This window comes from Giraffa tippelskirchi, chromosome 7, assembly GCF_054371585.1.
Source record: "Giraffa tippelskirchi isolate mGirTip1 chromosome 7, T2T-mGirTip1v1.2.pri, whole genome shotgun sequence".
NCBI lineage: Eukaryota > Metazoa > Chordata > Mammalia > Artiodactyla > Giraffidae > Giraffa > Giraffa tippelskirchi.
This window is the reverse complement of record NC_137281.1, coordinates 994,876-1,008,641: the sequence shown is the minus strand read 5'-3', so window position 1 is coordinate 1,008,641 and position 13,766 is coordinate 994,876. Positions and strand designations below refer to the sequence as shown.

Genomic DNA, 13,766 nt, shown 5'->3' with positions numbered 1-13,766 from the left:
TCCAATGTCAGGGACAATTATTTAAAGAAACGTGTGGCTAACTATCGTGTTTGAAACGAAGTTACAGGGACATGTTGGATGTGTTCTGCCCCACCCTAGAAGCATTATGTATCTCCAAGATATTTTGCTATTAGCAAGAAATGGCCTTAGAGATCATAATCTTGGTATTTTAGATGGTTGTTACCATAGATTTTTTAAAATGGAAGTATAGTTGATTTACAATAAATATATATATATATTTATTCTTTCCCACTATGATTTATCACAGGATACTGAATATAGTTCTCTGTGCTATCCAGTAGGACCTTGTTTATCCATTCAAAAGCTTACATTTTCTAACCATAGACTTGTTCAGTGTCTAGAGAGACTCAGTGGAAAAAAAAAAAGGAAACGTGTCTTAAAATTATGTACTATTAATACGTGCCTTATTTCTTCAAAACTGTATAGGATTTTGAGTTTTCATTTAAAATATTTGTATATTCTTTTGCCTTATGATGAAAGTCTTATTTGCCAATTATATTGATACACTTTGCATATGTTTCTAATAATTAATGCCAAATAACTGGCAAAATGTAACTGGCAAAATAACTGGACAAATGTTTAATATACCATATAGATACTTTTATTTTCATATATGCCTCTGTGTAACTTGCAATGTTTTTTTACAAGTATACATAGAACATCATGCTGATGGGCAACCAGGGAAATTTTTTTTCATTTGAATCTTGATATCTAATTTTGATTAATATTTTCCAACAATTATGTGACATATTTATATGTGTAAAACTACTTCACGAAGGCTAGTTTATCCTTTTATCCTGTGAAATCTCTGCCCTGATTTATATTCCTCTACTTTCTTAAAAAAAAAAAAATTGGAGACATACACATGTTCGGTATCTTGCGTTTTTCTTCTCAGAGTGCATTGTGGGGGAAGATCTGTATCAGTACACAGATAACTCCCCCCCCCATATCTCTGCAGCCTCAGAGTTTCCTGCTGAGTCTGGCCACTTCCATTCATACAGCAGGTGCCTTCATGATCGTAGTCTTCATTTCCATTGCCTTTGCACACATGAGCAAAAATTCTAAGTGCCCACTTAACGTGAGATGATACGAGATACAGGCTTACTATTGAAAATTGAGGGACACGGTGTTATGACACACTTCTTTTCATCCTTTTAACTCTTCATTCCTCTAACCTCAGTAAAACAAGTGCCCTCTAGGCACTGATGTGATGTTTTCTGCCAGCTTGGAAATGGAGATTATATTCCTCATTCAGACAGGAACTGGCCTCATGGGAACTATCTTCCTCTTTTGTCTTTATAACTTCACTTTGCTCACTGGACATAGTTTGAGACCCACAGACCCAATCCTCATGCAACTGGTCATCGCCAATGCCACGGTTCTTTTCTCTAAAGGCATACCACAGACACTGGCAGCTTTCGGATGGAGGTATTTCCTGGATGACACTGGATGTAAGCTTGTCTTCTATTTCCACAGAGTAGCCATGGGAGTTTCCTTTAGCACCATCTGCCTCTTCAATGGCTTCCAGGCCATTAAGCTCAAGCCCAGTATCTGGAGGTGGTTGGAACTCCAGATGAGAACTCTAAGATTCATTGCCTTCTGCTGTTTCCTCTGCTGGATTATGCATATCTTGATAAATTCATGTGTTCTTATCATAGTAAAAGGTCCACTGAATGAAAAAAACTTCAGTATGAGAAATAATTATGGATACTGTTCTTGGTATATGACAGAGGGTTCTGTAGGCTCATTATACACAGTCATGTATTTTTCCCTTGATATTATGAGTTTAGGTTTCATGATTTGGGCCAGTAGCACTATAGTTCTTTTCTTGTGCAGACACAAACAGCGAGTGCAACACATTTGCAGCAACCGACTCCCCCCCCAGACCTTCTCATGAGGTCAGAGCCACATGCACTGTCCTGATCCTGGGAAGCTCCTTTGTTACATTCTATACAATCTACATTGTTTTGACAATTTGGATGACTCTAGTTGCAAACCGAGGGCAGTGGATGGTGACCATCTCTGTCCTTTTGGCCACATGTTTTCCAGCATTCAGCCCCTTTGTGCTCATTATCAAGGACACTCGGATCTCTCAGTTCTGCTTTGCCTGTAGGGCAAGGAAAACACTGTTTGCTAAAGTGACTGTCTTTCTATGAGTCTGTTCTCAGTGGCGTTCAAATATTTATCTCAACATTTGTGAATGTGTTGGGGACCTCTTAAGTGTTGGATATTAATTAACCCTAAAAGGAAATATATTATCAGTTTCCAATGGCCAGCATTAAGTATTTAAATAATTAAAACTTATTTTTTTTTTTCCACAGAGGGGTCTGCTTATTTATTTATTTATTTTTAATTAGTTTATTTTCTATTTTTTAACTTTACAATATTGTATTTGTTTTGCCATACACTGACATGAATCCACCATGGGTGTACCTGTTTTCCCCTTCCAGAACCCCCCTCCCACCTCCCTCCCAAGATAACCCTGTATGCAAGACATCAAAAGAGACACAGATAAATAGAACAGTAAAACTTATTTTTATCAGCTGTTTTCACTCAGATAATTTCAAAATATTCTGACTTTAAATACTGATAGCTTATTTTTTTTTAAAAGGTCTATTTCTCTCTGGATAATTGAGTGTGCTCTATTTTTTAAAGTCTTACTCAATCTTTTGTAATTGGAAATACCAGCGATTTTAGTGAAGTCTAGATATAATGTACATACATGTGTAAACATCTATACTGAACTGCCAATAGCATTCATTACATACATCAATTATGAGTCTTTAATCTTACTTAATTCCAAAATTATCAAATCTATTTTATTGTTGTTTTTTTAAAGTTAATATACACATGTTCAGTGATTTCCTTTGCTTATTTTAAAGTCTGTGAGAAAACTATCATTTATTTTATACGACTTTTTTCAACATTTAACAGCAGTATGCTGTGCTCAGTCACTTCACCCGTGTCCAGCTCTCTGTGACCCCATGGACTGTAGCCCCCCAGGCTCCTCTGTCCTTGGGATTCTCCAGGCAAGAATACTGGAGTGGCTTGCCATGCCCTCCTCCAGAGGATCTTCCCAACCCAGGAATTGAACCCATATCTCTGGCGTCTCCTGCATTATAGGCAGTTTCTTTACCCACTGAGCCACCTGGGAAGCCCATTAACACACTAAGGCCCCCTAAACCTTGTTCCCATTAGCTCATGGCATCAGAATGCGGAGAAGCAAACCTATAGATCTGTCTCCTGACTACCCTCATAAGGCATGTAACTGGTCTGTTATCAGCTGCGCACAGGCCTCCTGAATGCATGGTTTCTCCAGCCCTGCAGAGCCCATTAAACTGCTGCTGTAAGCGACATATGCAGTAAGCAAGGGCATCAGTATAAAGACACTCACTGAAATGTCAGAGCAGCATTTCACATACTCCCATCAAGCACAGGATATGAACCAAGTGAAGAACAGAACCAGGAGCAATAGTGCCCTAGAGCAGGGCTGGTAGGCACTGCGAGTGGGCTGTGCAGTAGTGTCTTTTGTGTGTGTGTTAGTCACTCAGTCGTGTCCAACTCTTTGCCACCCCATGAACTACAGCCTGCCAGGCTTCTCTGTCCACGGAATTCTCCAGGCAAGAATACTGGAGTGGATTACCATTCCCTTCTCCAGAGTGTCTTATACAGGAATTATTAATTTGCATGTCATAGGTCCAATTTATAAACAGTGATGTTCAGTTATTTAATCGTGTCTGACTCTTTGTAACCCCATGGACTGCAGCACGCCAAGCCTCCCTGTCCTTCACTATCTCCCAGAGTCTGTTGAAACTCATGTCCGTTGAGTCGGTGATGCCATCCAACCATCATCCTCTGCAGCCCCGTTTCCTTTTCCAATCAGTTATAAACAATGACCTCTATTAAATGTTAACCTGAAAAAAAATGATACTGATTTGTGTTTTTCTGTTGACCATTCTTCTATATTTTTTCATTATTTTTAACACAACTTTGTTGAACTTTGTATTGATAACTCAGAAGAGAGTTCACCTCTTGTTAATTGGCTTGCGATAGGAATCTTTAATGTCTTAAATTAGGTTAATAGTTTCTTAAAAAATAAGCTATCTCACAAATCCCATTAACATCCACATACTTTATATCAGTTTATGCAGTTTTCAGAAAGTTTGAAGAATTCACACCATTCTTGACCCTTGTGCAATTACTAACATCGTGTCTATAATACATTAAGTTTACCCCACCATTTCTGTTCATTTGGTCCTTTCCATCTCTAATAACATATCCCCATATTTGGTGACCAGGGTAATCGGGAGTGAGAAATAGGGGAAAGAATGGGAATTCCTAGAACACAGGTGGTGTTGGGGTTTCTGCAGGAAAGGCAAGGCAGGGCTGGGTAAAAAGCTTAAGATTGGCTGGTTTGAATGATTTCCACAGGCTTTAGGGTAAACAGCCCTTTCCCTAGTCATCTGGTTCCTGGCTCTGGGTTGATTTGGGACAGGAGAAACATTCGCATGTGTGTAAATGGAAGGTGGCAGGGCCCTGAATCTACACTTGAATGGTGTGCTCCAGGGAGGCTATTTATAGCAGAAACACAACTCAAGCTTTGAGGTTGGCCCTGTGATTAGTCGCTGCCAAATTGACAGATACAGAATCTAAGAAAGTACCCATTAGAGAAGCAGAGAAGGACCATAAGTCCAGATAAAAGGAGTTTTTACAGGTCAGCCCATAATTAGGTTTACTCTTTTTTATGGCATTAGCCCAGAAAACATCTGTAATTTGGGGGTCAGTAATATTATCTTGGTAGAGTTGTAAAGTATATTACAATTGTGAGATCTACAATAAATCTTGGTTTATGTCTCAGGGGATGTTTGTAGGCCCAGCAGTGGTGGTGTGGGAGGGTGAAAGATGATGATTTAGTAAAGTTCATGTAAAGATTGGTATTATTTGCTTTTAACTAAGGGGAAGGAGTGGTCATGTCAGAGACACAGGGCAGGAAATTGTGGTGTAAATGGAGGGGCTGGCAGGAGAAGGCACTTGGGACTAAGTATTCCTCTGCCCAAGAAGTAGAGGGGTTGGTTGATCTGAGTCAGGTGCCTCCTGTGGAAATCATTAATCTCTACTAATATTTAGAGTGGCACTGGGACTTCCTTGGTGGACTTAGTGGTTAGGCCACTGTGCTTCCACTGCAGGGGACAGGGTTCCATTGCTAGACCTAGATCCCATATGACACAACTAAGTTAAAAGCTCTCTCCAAGATTTTCATCGAGGTAGTCATATAGACAAAACATGTAATAAAATAAAAACTAGGCACTGTGCCAACGCTCTTTTAACATTTTGACTGTAATCATGTCTCCGCTTTTATGTCGAGAATCCCGAGCTTAAGGCCTCTTCTTTTACTCCATTAACCGTAGGTTTGCTCTTATCTTTAATGTATTTCATCCTTGTCTGCCCACAATACCACTGAGCTAATTCCTGGATGTCAGGATGGACCGACCATCCCTGCAGATACCGCCATGATGGGAACATTTCCTAGAATGACGGGCTCAGCAGGTTGCAGACTGCGTGGGGGATGAGCTAACGACCAGAAGAGTAGCATCTCCGAGAGCGTGCAACGTGTCGGGGTGGGACTTCCGGCATCTTGCACATGGCGGGTATTATGACTGTTTTTGATACCATTCACTGGATCAGAGGTTCGAGGTCGCTGAAAGTGGAGGAAAGGAAGAGGTCCCCACTGCACAGTGGTGGGTCTGACGTTCACTGTGGGCGCTGCTGAGCATCTCCTGTATCCTGCTCAGGTCTACCTCTTATCTCCCGGGGAGCCCCGGCACTGCTCCGCCCACACGTCCCCATGGCCATGCTGAAGGCCCAGGCCCAGGTGAATGTCGGTTCTCCAGACCTTCAGCCTTAACCCTACTTAAAAACGAAGGGTCTCCAGCTCGGGCTGTAGCAGTGCATGCTCCTGTTTCCAGAACAGCAGGGCAGTTACAGATATAGGGTCCCCAGTTCTGACAGGGAATGATGAAATGTGGAAGAGTGTTACAGGCAGCGGGACACGCATATTCAAAGCTTTGGAGGTACACGTGAGTCAAGAACATTCTGGAAACCTGGGTTCCCTCTCGTGTCCACAGGAAGCAGCGTGAAAGGAGGCACACTGGGATAGCAGTCCAAGCAGCTGGGTCTTCAGACGGGGGCTCCTGGGAATCATGGACTTTGGAAGAGAGGAGGGACTCGGAGCTGTGGTTTTCAAAGTATTCGAGATGTTGCTCAGGGCGAACAGACTGAGTGGGAAAAGGCATGATGAAAGTGGAGGAGGAAAACCAGTGAGGAGGCCGCGGGAGGGTGGTTCTGGCGGTGGACAGCTCTAGAAATGGCAGTAGCCTGGAGATTAATGCAGGTTCTTGATTGATCTTAATGATCGAAGTAAATAACCACTCAGATATTTTGCCCAAACATCTAGGAGAATGGAGATGGGGAATTTGGTGGGAGAAACAGGATTCAGGGAAGATTATGAGTTGGATTTTGGATATGGGGATTCTGAGATGCCCCAAAGTGAAGGTGGCACATAGGCAACTGGATTCCAGGTCTGGAGTTTTGAGGAGGGACCCTGAGGCCTGGACCAAAATCAAGCCTGGTGCTCAGAGTGGGAGACCGTTTCACTGGATGCTGAAGAGGAATGTGCTGAAGGGCAGAACTAAATTGAGCATGGCTCCCTCAGGCTACCTCTAGTGGGGAGGAGTACTCTGGTACAAGAAGAATCTGCCAGAGGGGAAAGCAGGAGGAAGTAAAAGAGCCATGCCTGGGATGGAAATATTGTTGGAAAATGTAGATGCTCCTGTTCTCAGTAGACTCATATACACTCCCTGTAAACAAGGGAAAGGTCAGCCAGGCTCGTGGAGCAGCCTGGACCCAGTCATGAACAGAGGGGCCTCAGCCTTCTCAGGAAACTTCAAATTTAGAACTGGATGGACTTAAGGCTATCAAGGCACTTAATAATTGATTGAAATTGGTTCCAAAACCCACAGAGGATACCAGTTTTGCTTTTTGGAACTTTCTGGGCTTTTTAAATATTTCTGATCCATGGTTGTTTGACTCTGAAGATGCAAAACTGGTAGAGATTCAAAGGATCAAGCATTTTTATTAAATATCACATTTTCTTAAACGCTTAAAAGGCAGGTAAGAAGTACCCAAATTTAAAAAAACTCATCACTTTATTTACACCAAAATCATTTCCTGAAGTGTTAATCCTGTGGACAGAATTAGCTCACCTTTACTATTGTTTAAAGACATACATAAATTTGCTGCTTTAGCCATCTCTAGTATAAAGTACATTTATGTTGTTCACAAGATTCAACCATGTTGTATCAAATTTTGCAGGTATCAACATTTCCTTCCTTTTTAAAGCTGAATAATATTCCAGTGTATGTATACAACACCTGTTTACCCATTCAGTGGTTGATGGACATTTGGGTTGTTTTGACCTGTGGCTATGGTGAATAACGCTGCTGTGAACATGGCTGTACAAATGTATCTTCATGTCCTTGCTTTAAAATGTTTTGGGTATATGCTTAAAAGTGAAATTGCTGTGTTATATGTTAAATCTGTGTTAACTTTTGTAAGATTTTGTCATAGCATTTTCCATAGCAGCTCCACCATTTTGCATTTCCACCAGCACTACAACGGTTCCAAATCCGCCACACCCTAGCCAACTTCTACTTTCTTAGAAACTTCTAAATATGCAATTCAGTTTTGTTAACTAAAGTTATTAAGCTGTGAATTACATCCACAAGTCTTAATCATCTTTCAACTAGAAGTCTGTAACTTCTAATATCCTTCACACATTTTATCTACCTATCTTCTCCTGTTCTGGCAATCACTAATCTGTTGTCTGCATCTGAGTTTGGTGGTGGTGTTGATTTTTTTTAATTTTTTTTAAGATTCTTGAACAACATGGGTTAGAAGTGCTTGGATTCACTCATATCGGGATATTTTTCAGTCAATACAGAGCACTAGATGATCTTTAGTTGAATGAATCCACAAATGGGAAACTTCAGAAAGGACTTAAGCATCCACAGATTTGAGTATATGCATGGGATCCTGGAACCAATCCTCTGTGGAAACAGGGACCACCGGATTTGTCTTTCTCTCTCTGACTTATTTCACTTCAGCACACTGCCCTCAAAATCCAATCATATTGTTGTAAATGGGAAAATTTCCTTCTTTTTTTTGATGGTTGAATAAAACTGAATAGTATTCCATATATATGACATGATTGTCATCTAGTCATCTATCAATGGACACTTAGGTTGTTTCTAAGTCTCGGATATTATAGTTACTGCAGCAATAACCATGGGGTATGGATCTTTTTGAGATGATTATTTCCATCCCTTTGCATAAATACACAGTGATGGAATTGCTGATTATATGATAGTATTGTTTTTAGTTTTCTAAGGATTCCTCATGCTCTTTTCCACAGTGGCTGCAACAATATACATTCCCACCACCAGCGTACAAGGGGTCCCTTTTTTCCACATCTTCACCAATACTTATTTGTTGTCTTTTTCATAACAGATATAATAACAGGTGTGAGGTGTTACGTCATTGTGAAATTGATTTGCATTTCCCTGACCATTATTGATACTCAGCATCTTTTCATGCAGAAGATTCCCATTTTTGTATCTATTACAAAAAGCTGTGTATTCAGATTTAACAGATAACAGTTTATACCAAAAAAAAAAATGCAGCAACAATGTACTCCATCATGCATTTTTAAACACACTCATATATGTATGCTTCTGTAAAACTAAAACAAACCAGAACAATAATATAATGGAGAGAAAGCAATTAGTATTTTTTTAAATTATAACCTATTTAAACTACCCATGAAGCCATAAAGTGTCACCTGAAAGTGGACTTGAATTAGTTTTAAATACATCTTGGAAACTCTAGTGCAAACACATTAAAAATTAAAAGGAACAAAGATAGCTGATATGCTAACAAAGGAGAGAGAAAGGATCAAACAAAATGCTTCATTAAAACTACAAAAAGCAGACTGGAACATTAAATAGAAAGAACAAGGGCAGTGAAAAGAAAACGGTAACAAATATGTTAGATGTCTATCCAACTATATTAATATATTAAACATCGATCTTTTTTTTTTTTTTTTTGATCTTCATGACCCAGATAATCACTAGATGGTGTGGTCACTCACCTAGAGCCAGACATCCTGAAATGTGAAGTCAAGTGGGCCTTAGGAAGTATCACTACGAACAAAGCTAGTGGAGGTGATGGAATTCCAGTTGAGCTATTTCAAATCCTGAAAGATGATGCTGTGAAAGTGCTCCACTCAATAAGTCAGCAAATATGGAAAACTCAGCAGTGGCCACAGGACTGGAAAAGGTCAGTTTTCATTCCAATCCCAAAGAAAGGCAATGCCAAAGAATGCTCAAAATACCACACAACTGAACTCATCTCACACGCTAGCAAAGTAATGCTCAAAATTCTCCAAGCCAGGCTTCAGTAATACATGAACTGTGAACTTCCAGATGTTCAAGCTGGTTTTAGAAAAGGCAGAGGAGCCAGAGATCAAATTGCCAACATCCGATGGATCATCGAAAAAGCAAGAGAGTTCCAGAAAAACATCTATTTATGCTTTATTGACTACGCCAAAGCCTTTGTGTGGATCACAATAAACTGTGGAAAAGAGATGGGAATACCAGATCACCTGACCTGCCTCTTGAGAAACCTGTATGCAGGTCAGGAAGCAACAGTTAGAACTGGACATGGAACAACAGACTGGTTCCAAATAGGAAAAGGAGTACGTCAAGTCTGTATATTGTCACCCTGCTTATTTAACTTATATGCAGAGTACATCATGAGAAATGCTGGGCTGGAGGAAGCACAAGCTGGAGTCAAGATTGCCGGGAGAAATAACAATAACCTCAGATATGCAGATAACACCACTTTTATGGCAGAAAGTGAAGAACTAAAGAGCCTCTTAATGAAAGTGAAAGAGGAGAGTGAAAAAGTTGGCTTAAAGCTCAACATTCAGAAAACTAAGATCATGGCATCTGGTCCCATCACTTCATGGCAGATAGATGGGGAAACAGTGGAAACAGTGGCTGACTTTATTTTTCTGGCCTCCAAAATCACTGCAGATGGTGATTGCAGCCATGAAATTCAAAGACGCTTACACCTTGGAAGGAAAGTTATGACCAACCTATATAGCATATTAAAAAGCAGAGACATTACTTTGCTAACTAAAGTCCATCTAGTCAAGGCTATGGTTTTTCCAGTGGTCATGTATGGATGTGAGACTTGGACTATAAAGAAAGCTGAGCACCGAAGAATTGATGCTTTTGAACTGTGGTGTTGGAGCAGACTCTTGAGAGTCCCTTGGACTGCAAGGAGATCCAACCAGTCCATCCTAAAGGAGATCAGTCCTGGGTGTTCATTGGAAGGACTGATGCTGAAGCTGAAACTCCAATACTTTGGCCACCTCATGCGAAGAGCTGACTCATTGGAAAAGAGTCTGATGCTGGGAAAGATTGAGGGCATGAGAAGGGGACACCAGAGGATGAGATGGCTGGATGGCATCACCGACTCGATGGACATGGGTTTGGGTGGACTCCGGGAGTTGGTGATGGACAGGGAGGCCTGGCGTGCTGCGGTTCATCGGGTCACAAAGAGTCGGATGCGCTGAGTGACTGAACTGAACTGAAACAAAACTTTTCTTTTTATAATTATTCTGCTATGGTTTATGAACTACATTCTTAAAATTATTCATGGCTACTCTATCTGTAATGGTAGATAAAGACGACAGTGGTGGGCTACTGACAATGTTTCCCAACTCCAGTGACATTATGTTGGCAAGTTGACTTTGGCTATGGTGGGGATATTTACACCACAGAAATTGGCAGGCACTACAAATCAGAGACATTTACTATGTAATTGAAAGTCTGGACTTAAGACTGAGGTAGCATATGTTAATAATTCAGATTTATCCTAAACATGTATAATGTATATGGCCATTTCCCTATGCAAAGTATAAAACTGAGAAAAAATTGAGAACATATTCTTTCAGTATTCCAGATTATAATTACATTGAGAAAAGAAGTCACTGACTTGGGTCACCATTGGTGAATGGGTTAAATCTCACATATGTCTTTGATGTTTGGCTGATCTCCTACTTATCAAGAAAAAAAATATCCAAATATCCAAATCTAACAAAATAAAGGAAGACAAAATATACAAACAGAAATTCATCCAAACAAGATACACAGGTTAAAAAAAAAGACACATGAAAAAGAAACAAAACTCAAATCAAGAATCCTGAGAGAAATGCAATTAAAATAATGATTTCACAGTGGGTTTTACAATCTTCACTGGAGGTGTCTGCATGCATTCAGTCTTAGTTTTTAAGCTAGGTTGCTCAAGTGTAGGTCCCAAAGAGAGGTGGGCAAGTTCTTGTTAATTAACAATCATTAGCTGGTGACTTACATTTTTCAGGGAGTGGTGGTAGAAAGCAGTGAGGCAAGGGGTAAAGAGGTTAGGAAGAAGAGCCTTGTGCACCAGGCCATGCGAGGGCCACAATTAGTCTCTCAGAGTCCCTCACAATTCCCAGAACAGTGAGTGGGCCAACTGCATAACAGGGCAATACAGACACCTGACATGAGTATATGAAAAGATGAACAGGATATCGGAAACCAATGACTGCACACGGTGGTGAAGCCAGTGGCACCAGTGACCCGGTCCGGAGTGCCTGCCTTAGTGCTGCTGTCCCAGTGAGGAAGTTCCCAAACAGGAGTGTTTGTAGGAAGATGTGCACTGGGGGGCCCTGGTGGAAATAAAGGTGTCAGGTGTGGGTAGTTCTTGTGAGTAGTTCACAGCAAATGGAGGCCCTGCTCTGAGGGGCAGAAGAGACACCAGTTCACGTGTGCAGTGTAGACGAACTGCCCTCATGAAAGGTCTGGCAGTAGTGAGCTCTTGTGGAAGTTCTTCCGCTTCTCTAAGCTGGACACCCTTCTTTCTCACAAACGGCAAATAATAATAGAATCACAGCATTAGTTTTGTTGGGTAGATAAATGTCATTCATGTGAAAGGCATCAATGTTGGATGCCAGAGAAAAAGATACTCCTGTCCATCAATATGGGGCTGGGGTATACGCAGGACTCATGGGGTGGGAGGATTAAGGAGGGAAGAAATATGAGGATAATCAAGGTGTTCTTTACTCCCCAAACCTAAGGGTGGGGCGGGACAGGGGTTAAGGATTGAAGTGACCAGACTCTTCAAACCCTGAATCAGCCAACCTGACAATGAATCCCAGATCCCCATTCATTGCTGGGAGATCACAAGCAAATGATGCATCCTTTCTTTGTCTCAGTTTCCACAATAGAGAGGATCCATTTGATGCACAGTAACTACATCGGTTTTTCCCACTGTTACCACCTCAAACTCCTCCAACATCACTGCTATTCACATTTACTATATTCATAAGGCCCTTTCTCCCATGTGAACTCTCTGACATTCACTCAAGTGGCACATTTGGATAAGACTTATCACAGTCTTAGCTCTCATAAAGTTTTTCTGCAATGTGAATTTTCCTATGGATATGGAGAAGCTGTATTTGGGTAAATGATTCCCAAAATTCACTGCACTCATAAGGCCTTTCTCCACTGTGAACTCTCTCATGATACTGGAGCACAGCCCTAGCAGCAAAAGATTTCCCACATTCACTGCACTTGTAAGGCCTCTCTCCAGTGTGAACTGATGATAACGAAGGCTGGAGCTACAAGTAAAAGATTTCCAACATTTATTGCACTCATAAGGTCTTTCTCCAGTGTGAACTCTCCCATGATGTCCAAGACTGGAGCTACTAGTAAAAGATTTCTCACATTTATTGCACTCATAAGGCTTTTCTCCAGTGTGAACATTCTTATGGTGCCTGAGTTACTCATTTAGACTAAAGAATTTCCCACATTCACTGCACTCATAAGGCTTTTCTCCAGTGTGAAGTGTCAGATGATTAGAAAGGGATGACCTATTAGTAAGAAATGTCCCACATTCACTGCACACATAAGGCCTTTCTCCAGTGTGAACTCTTTGATGTGCAAGGCAACTGGATTTATGGGCAAAAAATTTTCCACATTGGCTGCATTGATAAGGTTTTTCTCCAGTGTGAACTCTCTGATGTTCAATTAAGTTGAACTTTTGGGTGAAAGATTTATTACATTGCTTGCATTCATAAGTGTTTTCACCACTGTGGATTTTCCTATGGGCAGTGAGGTTCTTTCTTCAGCAGTCATTCACTGCAGTCATAAAGCCTTGCTACACAGCGAACTTTCTGATGGGCAAGGAAATGGAATTTGTGGCTAAAAAATTTTCCACATTGGCTGCATTCATAAGGCCTTTTCTCATTGTGAACTTTCTGGTGTTGAATAAGGTTAGTTTTTTGGGTGCTGGCTTTCCTATGTTTGCTGAACTCACAAAACCCTTCACTAATGAGGACTCCCTCATCCTCAACAAGTATGTCTGTGTGGCTGGATTAAAAATGTGGGGCTCCCCATACCAAACTGGAAGGATTTCTGTCCAATGTGCTGCATCTGGTGCTGTTGAATGTTTGCAGTGAAAAAGAACTGTTTCCCACATGCCCCACATGTGTATGCCTTCTGTCCACTATTACTAATATTTCTTTGCTCCTCAGTTAAATGTGAAATGTGTCTCAAGACTGGGGTACATATCTTACAGGGCTG

At 40.9% G+C, this 13,766-nt stretch overlaps 1 protein-coding gene and 1 pseudogene across 1 annotated transcript; one reads left to right on the top strand and one right to left on the bottom strand.

Annotated features, from left to right (window-relative positions):
• LOC145512467 (uncharacterized) overlaps nt 1–13,766 on the bottom strand; it is a 40,090-nt pseudogene that overhangs the window by 25,168 nt on the left and 1,156 nt on the right.
• LOC145512353 (vomeronasal type-1 receptor 1-like) lies at nt 1,253–2,177 on the top strand. The gene is given in 2 exon segments (XM_081506097.1): nt 1,253–1,897; nt 1,899–2,177. Coding segments are annotated over 2 exon segments (924 nt in total).